Source organism: Marmota flaviventris, chromosome 7, assembly GCF_047511675.1.
Source record: "Marmota flaviventris isolate mMarFla1 chromosome 7, mMarFla1.hap1, whole genome shotgun sequence".
NCBI lineage: Eukaryota > Metazoa > Chordata > Mammalia > Rodentia > Sciuridae > Marmota > Marmota flaviventris.
In genome coordinates, this window is record NC_092504.1 from 60,760,430 (window position 1) to 60,774,520 (window position 14,091).

A 14,091-nucleotide genomic window follows, 5' to 3' on the forward strand; every position below is an offset into this window, starting at 1 on the left:
TTAGTATGTGAAGGACACTCAAAGAATGAATGAACTAAGCATGGAATGAGCAAACAGCCTTAGCAAAGAATAAAAATAAACACAACTAAAATTTGTTATATCAATATAACATGATTTTAGAAACAAAGATGGCATAGATGAGGTCACAGATTGTTTTATCTGACCATGAAGGCTCTAATTTCTTCAGGATCAAGGATTGGTTTGGGTACAATCTTAGCCTTCCAGAGTTTCTAGGTGACAAAAAAACAGGTTTATCCTCCCTGATAAATTTCAGTGGTAAACATAGTATCACTGGTTCCTCTCGTTCTTTAACCTGGGTTTTAACCTACACTTTCCGGACCCCACAATGTTCCAGACATTAACATTACTTTCTTTACATTAAAAAGAAGCTATTTTCTTCCCAATGGTCACACCATTCTTTAGGGATAAGTTATGTGCTCATGGAGATATTTTTGCTTATTCAGGCCACTATGGATGCCAGGATCATCTTACATCTTATATCTAACTGCTCCAAGGGCTGTGTTAGCCTGGAAAAGGTAATTTGGCAAAAACATATTATGATTATGTTTTTAAACCTTAGAAGAGCATCTTCTATAAAATATTGCTTTTTAATTTTGTGCTAGGTACTGGAGATATGATACAAGTTGATGGATTCAGTTCCTATTGACATAGAACTTTCATTCTGAACAATTCTTTCAAGTTAGTAACTAGTTGGATGGCAATTGCTTTCACATATTTAGTTAGTAACTACCTTATCAAGAGCAACTTCCATATTAGCAACTTTTTCTTTCAAACGACGTTCCTGAGATCGCAGAACTTCTAGCTCTCCAGCCATTTTGTTTTTTTCTGTTGCAACTGTGCTCAATTCCTGACTGAGTTTACACTTTTCTTCTTTTAAAAAATGTTTCTCCTACAATTATAGAGGAGACAAATAACAGAAATAATCTGCTGGTGTAGATGTTGAAAGGAGATGAAAATTTTAAAATTTTATTAAAGGATTGAATTAGATGTATAGATTTATTTGTTCTTTTTAGCTATACATGACAGTAAAAAATTTTTTGATATATTTATACAAGCTTAGAATATATCTTACTTAATTAGGATCCCAATCTTGTGTATGTACATGATGGTGAGATTCACAGTAGTGTATTCATATATGGAAATGAATGAGGTTTATTTAAATCATTTAATTGCTTCTGAGTTGGAATTGGGAGCTATTAGAACTGTACTATAACATATTCTCTATTTTAGTCATTATTCGTATTATTTTTTTTTAGGCTTAAGAAATCTTTCATGAAATCTACAAAATATGGAATAATGATCAAAAAATAGTGTGTTCTGGTAAACTGAAATTTATTTTAAACATAAAAGAAGAGATTTAAAGAGGATGCATTTGTTTTAAAATTTTATTGGTTTATATTTTATTTCAAGGTTGAATATTCATTTCTCAAATGCCTACTGTACACTCTGACATAAAAACAAATGAGACACAAAGTCCCTGTCCTCAATTTGTCAATCTAGTGATAAAAATAAGCTTACTGGTATACTGTCATTGGTATTAAATAAAATTTAATTATAACTAGTTTACTCCTTTAAAAAAACACTATGGAGTCAGGCATGGTGACGCATGCCTGTAATCCCAGTGGCTCTGGAGGCTAAGGCAGGAGGATCTCGAGTTCAAAGCCACCCTCAGCAAAACTGAGGCACTAAACAATTCAGTGAGACCCTGTCTCAAATAAAAATACAAAATAGGGCTGGGGATGTGGCTCAGTGGTTGAATGCCCCTGAGTTCAATCCTAGGTACACCCCTCCCCCAGCAAAAAAAAAAAAAAAGCACTATGGAGGGGCCAGGCACAGTGGTGCACACCTATGAGCCCAGGCGACTGAGGCAGGAGGATCACAAGTTTGAGGACAGCTTGGGCAACATAGTGAGGCCCTGTCTCAAAATAAAAAATAAAAAGCTTGTAGCTCAGTGGTAAAGTATTGGCCTAGAATGTGAGAAATCCTGGGTTTAATCTTCAGCACCTCGCCCTCCCAAAACACACACTCAGATAGTCAAACCCAGAAAAAAGATGTTTACAGTTTTCAAGGTAAAATCGAAACATCAGTTTATTGTCTATATTTTAAAATATATTTTCTCATGTGAAAAATGTTTAATATAAGTAAGGTAGGAGGTGGTTGTCACTACAATGCACATTTTGTATGCAAATGATTTTTCCTATGGTGATTAGGATGGACAGAAAAGGCTTCAGAAAGAAAGATTAATTTTACAGGTGTTCTCCTATTTGTTTGAGGGATGTCATTGAGCTCTAATGAATACCTTTCTTTAGGCAGGAGCAGGTATCCTGGTGAGAGCAGGCAGTACCCTCTTAAAGCCTTCAGTACCAAAAGGGAAGGTGAGCAGTGCTTTGGATTCCCAGAGGTAAATAATGAGAAGGGGAAAGATGAAAGAAGAAGTTCAGGATAAAAAGAAATGAGACTGGAAAATGAGGGGGGAAAAATGAGAAAGAACTGAAAAAAGAGGAAATAAATCCATATGATGAATATGAATATGATATGATGAATGTGAATATTTGTGAATGTTTCACTGCATTCTAAAGTGTTCCAGCGCTCATCATGAGTAACAAACCAGCAATTACTTAAGTTGCACTTGTATTTTCTACTTATACCATTTACTTTCCTACCTTCATATAGTCAGTTCTGTTGTAAGCAATCTTTTAAAAATTCAGATTTTCTCCAAAGTGATTGATATAAGGGAACATTTAAGCCCACAATGTAAATTTCATGTTTGTTTAAGCATAGTTTCAGTCACAAGAAACACTAAGTCAAAGTAGAAAACTGCACCTAACTAAACAGAGCTCTAAAGGAATGCACAAAAAGCCTTCATGCCCTCCTTAAATACCTATCTGCCAGCTCCTCAGTTTACTTTGTGTTATGAGCCATATCTGATGTTATAGAAAACCTTCTTCCACCCCTTCACAATAATGTACAAGCTACAATTCTTCATGTACTCTCACATAAGCAAACTACAGGTCTTTTCAAGATAAAATGCCATACTTAACTGTAGCATTTCTTAAAAACTTAACATGCGTATAACTGTACTACTTGTTTTTATTATTTTCCTGTTTTTCAGTGTTTCACAAATGAAATTTGTTAGTATGCTCTTAATTCCATTGTTCCCTAATCCAGTGGTTTTTATTACACAATTTTGCATAGTACAGTGGTTTTTAGGAACACCTATGTCACATTATAACAGAACGGATTGTACTTTGTTTATAACTAATCCCTGTCTCTACCCAGAATGTTCTTTTTCTTGTTTCTGCCATTTAAAACACTGGCTACAGTCAGGTGTGGTGGTGCTCACCTGTAATCCCAGCAATTTAAGAGGCTGAGGCAGCAGGATCTCAAGTTCAATGCCAGCCTGGGCAACTTAGCAAGACTCCATCTCAAAATAATAAAAGGGCCAAGGATGAAGCTCAGTAGTAGAGCACTTGCCTAACATGTGAGGCCCCATTACTACAAGTAATAATAATAACAGTGTTGTTGGTGGTGGTAATAAATAAATCACTAGCTATATTCCAAGATCCTGTTTCAATGCTCCTTTAGGAGGAGTTTTTCCTTTATTCTGTAAGTAAAAAATAAGCTTTTCTCTTTTCCTCATTGCATGTAGTATGTCTGCTATCTCATTCTGTCTTGTAGTACATTAATGAGTGAGCATGTTGGTTTCCCTATTCTAAGGACAGGGACTCACCTTGTTCGAATTTGTCATGGCCTCTTCTAAAAACTGGATCTTGTTCTGAAGGGCATCTATCTGACCTCTTTTGGCTGTGATTTGCTTTTGCATTCCCATTGCCACTTTTATAGCTTGAAAAAAAAAAAAAGGCAACTGTGCCTTAAAGATTCTATTGTTGAGAGGTCACTATAATTTGTACTGTAACTTGCTAATTTAGTCTGTGAGAAGTAAGATTCTCTGAGGTACCTGGGCAGTTTCAAGGAAAAGATTATGGAAAAAGGTCTTCAGGATTCACAGTATTGGGATATAACAATTTTCAGCAACTACTCAGAGATGCTGAGCTGGGAAAAATAGATATGAAGATATTTTGCAGTTTCTTTGCTACTTGAATTAATTCAATTTGCCACATTTCCAATGGTAACAATAATACTAACCAACTCATACTTACACATATAGGAAACAGGTACATAAAAAGAGTCATATAAAGAATAATGTTTATTGGTTTTTTTACTAAAATGATTTTTATAGAAACATTTAAAATACCCACAAAAGACATCTACTATTAATGATCTTTTTAAAGATTCCAGTGATATCATAAACCATTTAATTTTCAGTCTCAGAGTTATGGTCATGCAATTGGAACTAGTAGTAGTCAAGTGTTCACCAGAAACATATATGTGATTATTTTAGGAAAACTCGTGGTAGAATGAAAATGTTCTAGATGGGTACAAGCCACAGAATATTTAAGACATGGTAGGACATTAAAAATATAGGAAGTTTATCCTTATTAGAAATTCAAAGTCAGAAGTCCCTATGTTTCTATGTTTGTGTGTGTGTATGTGTATGTGTGTGTGTGTGTGTGTATGTATGTTTCTTTTTTTAGGTCAGCTGAGGAAAGAAGTTTGGAAATGACACTGAATCAAGTCTGGCTATAGCTTAAAGGTTAAAAAGAAAAAAGAAAATGTACTATTTGTTTAAAATAAGCAATCAGAAAGAATGAAAAACTTGACCTCTCATTAACAAGATAATGTTTTTACCACTAATCTGTCAAAAACAGGGTTAATAAAGGCACAGTAAATTGATTTATTAATATATCAAAAGTCTTAACATTATTTGTTCACTACTTCAAAGAATTCTGGTCTGATTAAATGAATCATGGTTGGCCTTCAAACGTAATTTTCTCGAATGGTTTTTAATCAATTAAAACAAGCATTTGAAAACAAATACAAAGATTACCTAGGTAACTTAATAACTGTAACATGACTGGAGATGCCTTATGGGTGAGAGACCCCAAAGAGGCCTCTTTGACAACCTCTGGAAAATCTTACCATTTTTCTGTGTTAACTAGCAAAGAACCAAACTGCCAAGAACTACACAAAATATGGAGCACTTAAGATTTTGTGTGACATATTTGGACATGAATATAGTAATCTCTATATCATTCCAATTTTAGCATATATGCTGCCAAAGCACATATGAATCTTCTGACCTTAAAAAATATTGACAAGGGCTGGGGATGTGGCTCAAGCAATAGCGTGCTAGCCTGGCATGCATGCGGCCTGGGTTCGATCCTCAGCACCACATAAAAACAAAGATGTTGAATTCTGACCACGAAAGATGGCCGCTGCGTACGGGGGTTGCTGAAGTGCTGAGCGTAGTCACGCTCAAAGCAGCGGCTTTAATAGAGATTTCTGTTAGAGCTCATTTCACCGATAATCTGTAGCGGACCACTTTGCCAAGGAGCAGGAAGAACAAAGAAATCGAAAAAGAGACACTTGGCTGCTCAGAGCAGCGGGCGCTTTGCTCCCATCTGCTTCCTCTTTCGCTTCGCTCCGGGCGGAGAACCTGAATGTGTAATCAGCAGTGGATTGTAAGTACCCGAGGCAAAGAAAGCTCAGTGCGCCCCGCCTTTTTTTTTTTTTTTGAATATTTTTTATACAGGGAGAGTTTGTGGATTGGCTTTGTTGGCGGGGCTGTGGTTTCTGTGCCGAAAATCCACTCTGCGGGAGCCGCCATTTGCTTTCTGCTTGCTGTCTTGATGGCTCTGTATACACTGTCCGGCAGCCGCACCTAGAGGTTGGAGCTCGGCTGCGTGCCGAGCCCTGTCCTCCGAAGGCTGGACTGCAGCCTCGAGCGTCTCGGTGGCCTGTTCGCCGCTGCACCTTCGGGCAGAGCCTGCTCTGGGGTCGTTCTGCACCCCCCTGCCAGGGGACCCGTGCTCTGGAGGAGGGGGACGGAGAGCCGCGGCGGCAGCCGCTTGGGCCCCTGGGGCCGGGCACAGGGCTGAAGAGCTGCGGAAGCCAGGGCGGCTCTGCTACAGTCGCAGACAAGCGTGGCCCAGAGACAGCGACAGCGGCAGGGTTTCATTTCTAGAAATCTGGACTGGAAACAGAAGCAGCAGTTTGTATAATCCCAAGAACTTGCTTATATCAGGAAGCTGTAAGGGCAACATGAATAGCATTGAGGAGATGTAACATGGTGGCAGGCGCAGAGAGATCAAGTCTCTGACATCTTCAACTGCGCGGGCATAGGGAGCCGTAAACTGTCTAAATGCTGTTTGCTCAGGATCACTAGGCAATGCTGAGCTGACGTGGATCTGGGGTGTACAGGCTGGGCCCCTCAGAACACACACACAGAGCCCGAATCGGAAGCAATTAAGCTCCGGTTCGCCTGCTTCATGTGACTCAGCACTAACGATCCCGCTGAAATAATTGGCTGGCCCTTAGGAACTTACAGAGGTAAAAGCCATCCGAGCCTTCATAGGCAGTGGCCACAGGACTGAAACGGGGATTGGGAGAGACAGTCAGGACCCACCCGTTGCATTGGTCACCTGGCAAAGGGAACAAACGGTCACAATTTGCATGGGACATCACCATGGCAGAGAAACGGCGTCACGGGCGGAGGAGATAACTGCATTGAAACCAGAGCGACAGGTGTGTAATCCCCTAGACATCTCTCTCCACACAGCAGGGAAAACTTAAGGGCCACTCCCAGCTCTCCTGTGAACGCAATAACCAGACCGAGGGAATCAGGAGTGGCGCGGGACTCGCGGCGCGGAACTCCCGGCTACCGCTCCCACCAGTGCTGACAACTGAGGTCTCTTGCACCAGCTACCGGGGGCGTGGCTACAGGAGGGCAAGCAAATTCGCTGGGGGATCTCAGCCCCAAGCTCTACAAACTTAGGGTCTGAGGGAGGCAAACAGGGAGAGTGAGCCCAGGTGTTCATGAAAACAGGGCTCCCAGGAGCAGCAGACCTGGCGTGTAGCCAGTATTGTGGTGAGCGCCACAGGTGAGCACGGCCTGGCTTGAGGAAACACAAGTCAAGGCCCTAGACACTCAGGATTGGAGACCCGCCCAGTCTAGGAGAAAGAGCGGCTGCACAGTGAATGGTTCCCACCTATTGAGAGGAGAAGCTTGGCCCAGTGGGCACAGCTCCACCTACTGGAAGAGAAGTTAATAGAACTCTAGGACTGCATTGATTATTATTATTATCATTTTTTTTCTTTTTCTTTTTTGTGTTTTTTTTTTCTTTTTTTCTCTTCTTTTTCTTTCATTTTCAATTTTTATTTGTTGTTGTTCTTTAACTTTTTTTCAATGTTTCTATTTTTTTTTAATTTTTTTTATTTTATTATTATTTTTTTTTAATTTTAATTTTCATTTTTTATCATCACTATTATTTTTCTTAAAAATTTTTTTTTCATCTTTCCTTTCTTTCTTTATTATCTAATCTTTGTTATTCTTGTTTCTTTTGTCTTTTCATTTCTTTTCAATTTTCTTATCCCCCCTTCCTTGAATTCTACCTGCCTACTCTCATTCTCTTTAGTGACTTCTTCCCTTCCCTTCTAATATCTTTCCTCTCAAGCATCAAATAAATCTATAAGAGTAAACAGTAACTCAGCAGTCAAACAGAACAAGAAGAAACATGAGCAGCATAAAAAAGCAAGGAAGAAAAGTAGTACAAACAATGAAGGACAGCCTAAATATTCAGGAGGACCTAGAGTCAGCAGAAAAATGGTCATATAAAGAACTCAAGGAATACCTTAGACAGATGGAATGGAACCTTAAAGAAGATACGAGACAGCAAATCCAAACAGTGAAAGAACACTTTGAAAATGAATTACATAGACAGATAAAAGAAGAAGTTAAGCATCTTTATCAGGAGATTGAGATTATAAAAAAAAACCAAACAATAATTCTAGAAATGAAGGAAACGATAAACCAAATTAAAAACTCAATTGAGAGTATCACTAACAGAGTGGAGCAAGTAGAAGCCAGAACATCAGATAATGAAGACAAAATATATCATCTTGAAAAGAGCCTAGCCAACTCAGAAAGGCTGGTTAAAAACCACGAGAAAAACATCCAAGAAATATGGGATAACATAAAGAAACCAAACCTACGAGTCATCGGGATAGAAGAAGGTACAGAGATTCAAACCAAGGGAATGAGTAACCTGCTGAAAGAAATAATTACAGAAAACTTTCCAGAAATAAAAAAGGAAACGGATATACAAATTGTAGATGCATACAGGACACCGAGCACACAAAATCACAGTAGACCAACGCCAAGACACATTGTTATGAAGATATCCAATATACAGAACAAAGAGAAAATACTAAAAGCTACAAGAGAAAGGAGGCAGATTACATTCAGGGGTAAACCAATAAGGTTAACAACGGATTTTTCATCACAGACGCTGAAAGCGAGAAGATCCTGGAACAACGTATTTCAAACACTGAAAGACAACGGATGCCAACCAAGAATTCTGTATCCAGCAAAATTAAGCTTCAGGTACGATAACGAAATAAAAATCTTTCATGATAAACAAAAGCTAAAAGAATTTGCAGCCAGAAAACCAGCATTGCAAAGCATCTTGAGCAAAACACTACATGAGGAAGAAATGAAAAACAATAACCAAAACCATCAGTGGGAAGTGCCTCTATAAAGACAGAGGGCGGGGGGAAAGCTAACCATGGAGAAACAAACTAAATTAAAAAAAAAAAAAAAAAAGAAGAAGATAAACAATCAAACATGGCTGGAAGTACAAACCATATATCAATAGTAACTCTAAACATTAATGGCTTAAACTCTCCAATAAAGCGACATAGGCTGGTAACATGGATTAAAAAAACAAATCCAACAATATGCTGCCTCCAGGAGACACATCTGATTGGAAAAGACATACACAGGTTGAAGGTGAAAGGCTGGGAAAAAATATACCACGCACACGGTCCTCGTAAGCAAGCAGGGGTGGCCATCCTCATATCGAATAAAATTGACTTCAAGACTAAATTAATCAAAAGGGATAAGGAAGGACATTATATACTGTTAAAAGGAACCATTCACCAACAAGACATAACAATTATCAATATTTATGCACCAAATAATGGTGCTGCGACGTTCATAAAACAAATTCTCCTCAAGTTCAAGAATCAAATAGACCACAACACAATAATTATGGGTGACTTCAACACACCTCTCTCACAATTGGACAGATCCTCCAAACAAAAGCTGAATAAAGAAACTATAGAACTCAATATCACAATCAACAACCTAGACTTAACTGACATATATAGAATATATCAACCATCATCAAGTGGATATACTTTTTACTCAGCAGCACATGGATCCTCCTCAAAAATAGACCATATATTATGCCATAGGGCAACACTCAGTAAATATACAGGGGTGGAGATAATACCATGCATTTTATCTGATCATAATGGAATGAAACTGGAAATCAATGATAAAAGAAGGAAGGAAAAATCCTACATCACATGGAAAATGAACAATATGTTACTGAATGATCAATGGGTTACCGAAGACATAAAGGAAGAAATCAGAAAATTCTTAGAGATAAATGAAAATACAGACACAACATATCGGAATCTATGGGACACAATGAAAGCAGTTTTAAGAGGGAAATTCATCGCTTGGAGGTCATTCCTCAAAAAAAGGAAAAACCAACAAATAAATGAGCTCACACTTCACCTCAAAGCCCTAGAAAAGGAAGAGCAAAACAACAGCAAATGTAGCAGAAGGCAAGAAATAATCAAAATCAGAGCGGAAATCAACGAAATTGAAACAAAAGAAACAATTGAAAAAATTAACAAAACGAAAAGTTGGTTCTTTGAAAAAATAAATAAGATCGACAGACCTTTAGCCATGCTAACGAAGAGAAGAAGAGAGAGAACTCAAATCACTAACATACGGGATGGAAAAGGCAATATCACAACAGACACTACAGAAATACAGAAGACAATTAGAAATTATTTTGAAAACCTATATTCCAATAAAATAGAAGATAGTGAAGACATGGATAAATTCCTTAAGTCATACGATTTACCCAGACTGAGTCAGGAGGATACTCACAACTTAAACAGACCAATAACAATAGATGAAATAGAAGAAGCAATCAACAGACTTCCAACCAAGAAAAGCCCGGGACCGGATGGGTATACAGCAGAGTTTTACAAAACCTTTAAGGAAGAATTAATGCCAATACTTTTCAAGTTATTTCAGGAAATAGAAAAAGAAGGAGCTCTGCCAAATTCATTCTATGAGGCCAACATCACCCTGATTCCGAAACCAGACAAAGACACCTCAAAGAAAGAAAACTACAGACCAATATCTCTGATGAACCTAGATGCAAAAATTCTCAATAAAATTCTGGCGAATCGGATACAAAGGCACATCAAAAAAATTGTGCACCATGATCAAGTAGGATTCATCCCTGGGATGCAAGGATGGTTCAATATACGGAAATCAATAAATGTTATTCACCACATCAATAGACTTAAAAATAAGAACCATATGATCATCTCAATAGACGCAGAAAAAGCATTCGACAAAGTACAGCATCCCTTTATGTTCAAAACATTAGAAAAACTAGGGATAACAGGAACTTACCTCGACATTGTAAAAGCTATCTATGCTAAGCCACAGGCTAGCATCATTCTCAATGGAGAAAAATTGAAGGCATTCCCCCTAAAATCTGGAACAAGACAGGGATGCCCTCTATCACCACTTCTATTCAATATAGTTCTCGAAACACTGGCCAGAGCAATTAGACAGACGAAAGAAATTAAAGGCATAAAAATAGGAAAGGAAGAACTTAAATTATCACTATTTGCAGATGACATGATTCTATACCTAGAAGACCCAAAAGGGTCTACAAAAAAACTACTAGAACTAATAAATGAATTCAGCAAAGTGGCAGGATATAAAATCAACACGCATAAATCAAAGGCATTTCTGTATATCAGCGACAAAACTTCTGAAACGGAAATGAGGAAAAACACTCCATTCACAATATCCTCAAAAAAAATAAAATACTTGGGAATCAACCTAACAAAAGAGGTGAAAGATTTATATAATGAAAACTACAAAACCCTAAAAAGAGAAGTAGAAGAAGATCTTAGAAGATGGAAAAATATACCCTGTTCATGGATAGGCAGAACTAACATCATCAAAATGGCGATATTACCAAAAGTTCTCTATAGGTTTAATGCAATGCCAATCAAAATCCCAACGGCATTTCTTGTAGAAATGGATAAAGCAATCATGAAATTCATATGGAAGAATAAAAGACCCAGAATAGCAAAAGCAATTCTAAGTAGGAAGTGCGAATCAGGCGGTATAGCGATACCAGACTTAAAACTATATTACAGAGCAATAGTAACAAAAACAGCATGGTACTGGTACCAAAACAGGAGGGTGGACCAATGGTACAGAATAGAGGACACAGAGACTAATCCACAAAGCTACAACTATCTTATATTTGATAAAGGAGCTAAAAGCATGCAATGGAGGGAGGATAGCATCTTCAACAAATGGTGCTGGGAAAACTGGAAATCCATATGCAACAAAATGAAACTGAATCCCCTCCTTTCGCCATGCACAAAAGTTAACTCAAAGTGGATCAAGGAGCTAGATATCAAATCAGAGACTCTGTGTCTGATAGAAGAAAAAGTTGGCTCCGATCTACATATTGTAGGGTCGGGCTCCAAATTCCTTAATAGGACACCCATAGCACAAAAGTTGATAACAAAAATCAACAAATGGGACTTACTTAAACTGAAAAGTTTTCTCTCAGCAAGAGAAACAATAAAAGAGGTAAATAGGGAGCCTACATCATGGGAACAAATTTTTACTCCTCACACTTCAGATAGAGCCCTAATATCCAGAGTATACAAAGAACTCAAAAAATTAAACAATAAGAAAACAAATAACCCAATCAACAAATGGGCCAAAGACCTGAACAGACACTTCTCAGAGGAGGACATACAATCAATCAACAAGTACATGAAAAAATGCTCACCATCTCTAGCAGTCAGAGAAATGCAAATCAAAACCACCCTAAGATACCATCTCACTCCAGTAAGATTGGCAGCCACTATGAAGTCAAACAACAACAAGTGCTGGAGAGGATGTGGGGAAAAGGGTACCCTTGTACATTGCTGGTGGGACTGCAAACTGGTGCGGCCAATCTGGAAATCAGTATGGAGATTCCTGGGAAAGCTGGGAATGGAACCACCATTTGACCCAGCTATTGCCCTTCTTGGACTTTTCCCCGAAGACCTTAAAAGAGCGTACTACAGGGATACTGCTACATCGATGTTCATAGCAGCACAATTCACAATTGCTAGACTGTGGAACCAACCCAGATGCCCTTCAATAGATGAATGGATAAAAAAAATGTGGCATTTATACACCATGGAGTATTACGCAGCACTAAAAAATGACAAAATCATAGAATTTGCAGGGAAATGGATGGCACTAGAGCAGATTATGCTTAGTGAAGCTAGCCAATCCCTAAAAAACAAATACCAAATGTCTTCTTTGATATAATGAGAGCAACTAAGAACAGAGCAGGGAGGAAGAGCAGGAAGAAAAGATTAACATTAAACAGATAGATGAGGTGGGATGGAAAGGGAGAGAAAAGGGAAATTGCATGGTAATGGAGGGAGACCCTCATTGTTATACAAAATTACATATAAGAGGTTGTGAGGGGAATGGGAAAATAAACAAGTAGAGAAATGAATTACAGTAGATGGGGTAGAGGGAGAAGATGGGAGGGGAGGGGAGGGGGGATAGTAGAGGATAGGAAAGGTAGCAGAATACAACAGTTACTAATATGGCATTATGTAAAAATGTGGATGTGTAACGGATGTGACTCTGCAATCTGTATTTGGGGTAAAATTGGGAGTTCATAACCAACTTGAATCTAATGTATGAAATATGATATGTCAAGAGCTTTATAATGTTTTTAACAACCAATAAAAAAAAAAAAAAGAAAAGAAAAAAAAAAAAAAAAAAAAAAAAAAAGAATCCAGAGTACCTTAGAGCACCACTACCAGCTGCATACCATACATTTCTAATTACTCAGCTTAAAAAAATAGTGCTGGGAAAATATCTGTGACTATATAGCCACAAGAGGAAATTCTTATAAATTCTACAGCTAGAGATTATATTGAATCCGACTGCACATTTTCTGCACAGATTCTGCAGGTATTGGCCATTGACAGCTCAATGACATTTGTATAATTTTTATTTCAGCTGGTTTTTAATTATTCTAATTATCTGCCACAAACTCTTTGAAATAAAAATACATTTGGACCAAAAAAAAAAACTAGACAATTCTAACTTTCTGCAGTTACCTATTGTCAGCTAAATGACATACATTTTTGCCAGTATTCTGATGAGTAACATCTAGAACTTTTCTCTTCATCAATTTTATGTAAAATTGTATAAGGTGTGGTCTAATATCAAAGATAACTATTATCAACATTTTAGGTTAGATTTCCAAAATGTATTGAAATTGAAGTTTAAAAGAATCAGTGAAATAGAATACTGAAATAACCAGATACAGACTTGAGAAAAATAAACCCATTGTCTTAAGAAGTATATTAACTTTATCAAAAAGAATAAAAAGCAAGTAAAATATTTTAAAATTAATTTAGCTTTGTTAAGTTTTTCAGAATAAACTTTCATTATATTCATTTTATAGCAAAAAAAAAAAAAAAAAAAAAAAAAAAAAAAAAAAAAAAAAAAAAAAAACAAAGATGTTGTGTCCGCTGAAAAACTAAAAAATAAATATTAAAATTCTCTCTCTCTAAAAAAAAAATATTGACAAAAAGAAAAATGCATACTTTAATTTGATAAATATTAGTTCTTATACCTGGTTAATAAATTCATACCAATAATGATATGAACATCATGAAAGAACACAAAACACTTAGTCTCATTAAGACAATGAGATACTCATTAATGTCATTAAGATAATAACTTATCAGGACCAGTATGGGCAGCAAGGTAAAAAAGTAAACAGGTCTAGGGACCCCTCAGCAAGTAGTTCA

At 37.2% G+C, this 14,091-nt stretch overlaps 1 protein-coding gene across 2 annotated transcripts in view; it reads right to left on the reverse strand.

Annotated features, from left to right (window-relative positions):
• The window catches only part of Ccdc158 (coiled-coil domain containing 158), an 85,671-nt gene that overhangs the window by 41,305 nt on the left and 30,275 nt on the right, over positions 1-14,091 (reverse strand). For both annotated transcript variants that reach the window (XM_027939863.2, XM_071614818.1), the window contains exons 13-14: positions 3,752-3,864; positions 752-910 (exon numbers count right to left, since the gene is read on the reverse strand). In XM_027939863.2, the coding sequence (XP_027795664.2) occupies positions 752-910; positions 3,752-3,864 (272 nt within the window). The remainder of the gene's footprint in view (positions 1-751; positions 911-3,751; positions 3,865-14,091) is intronic.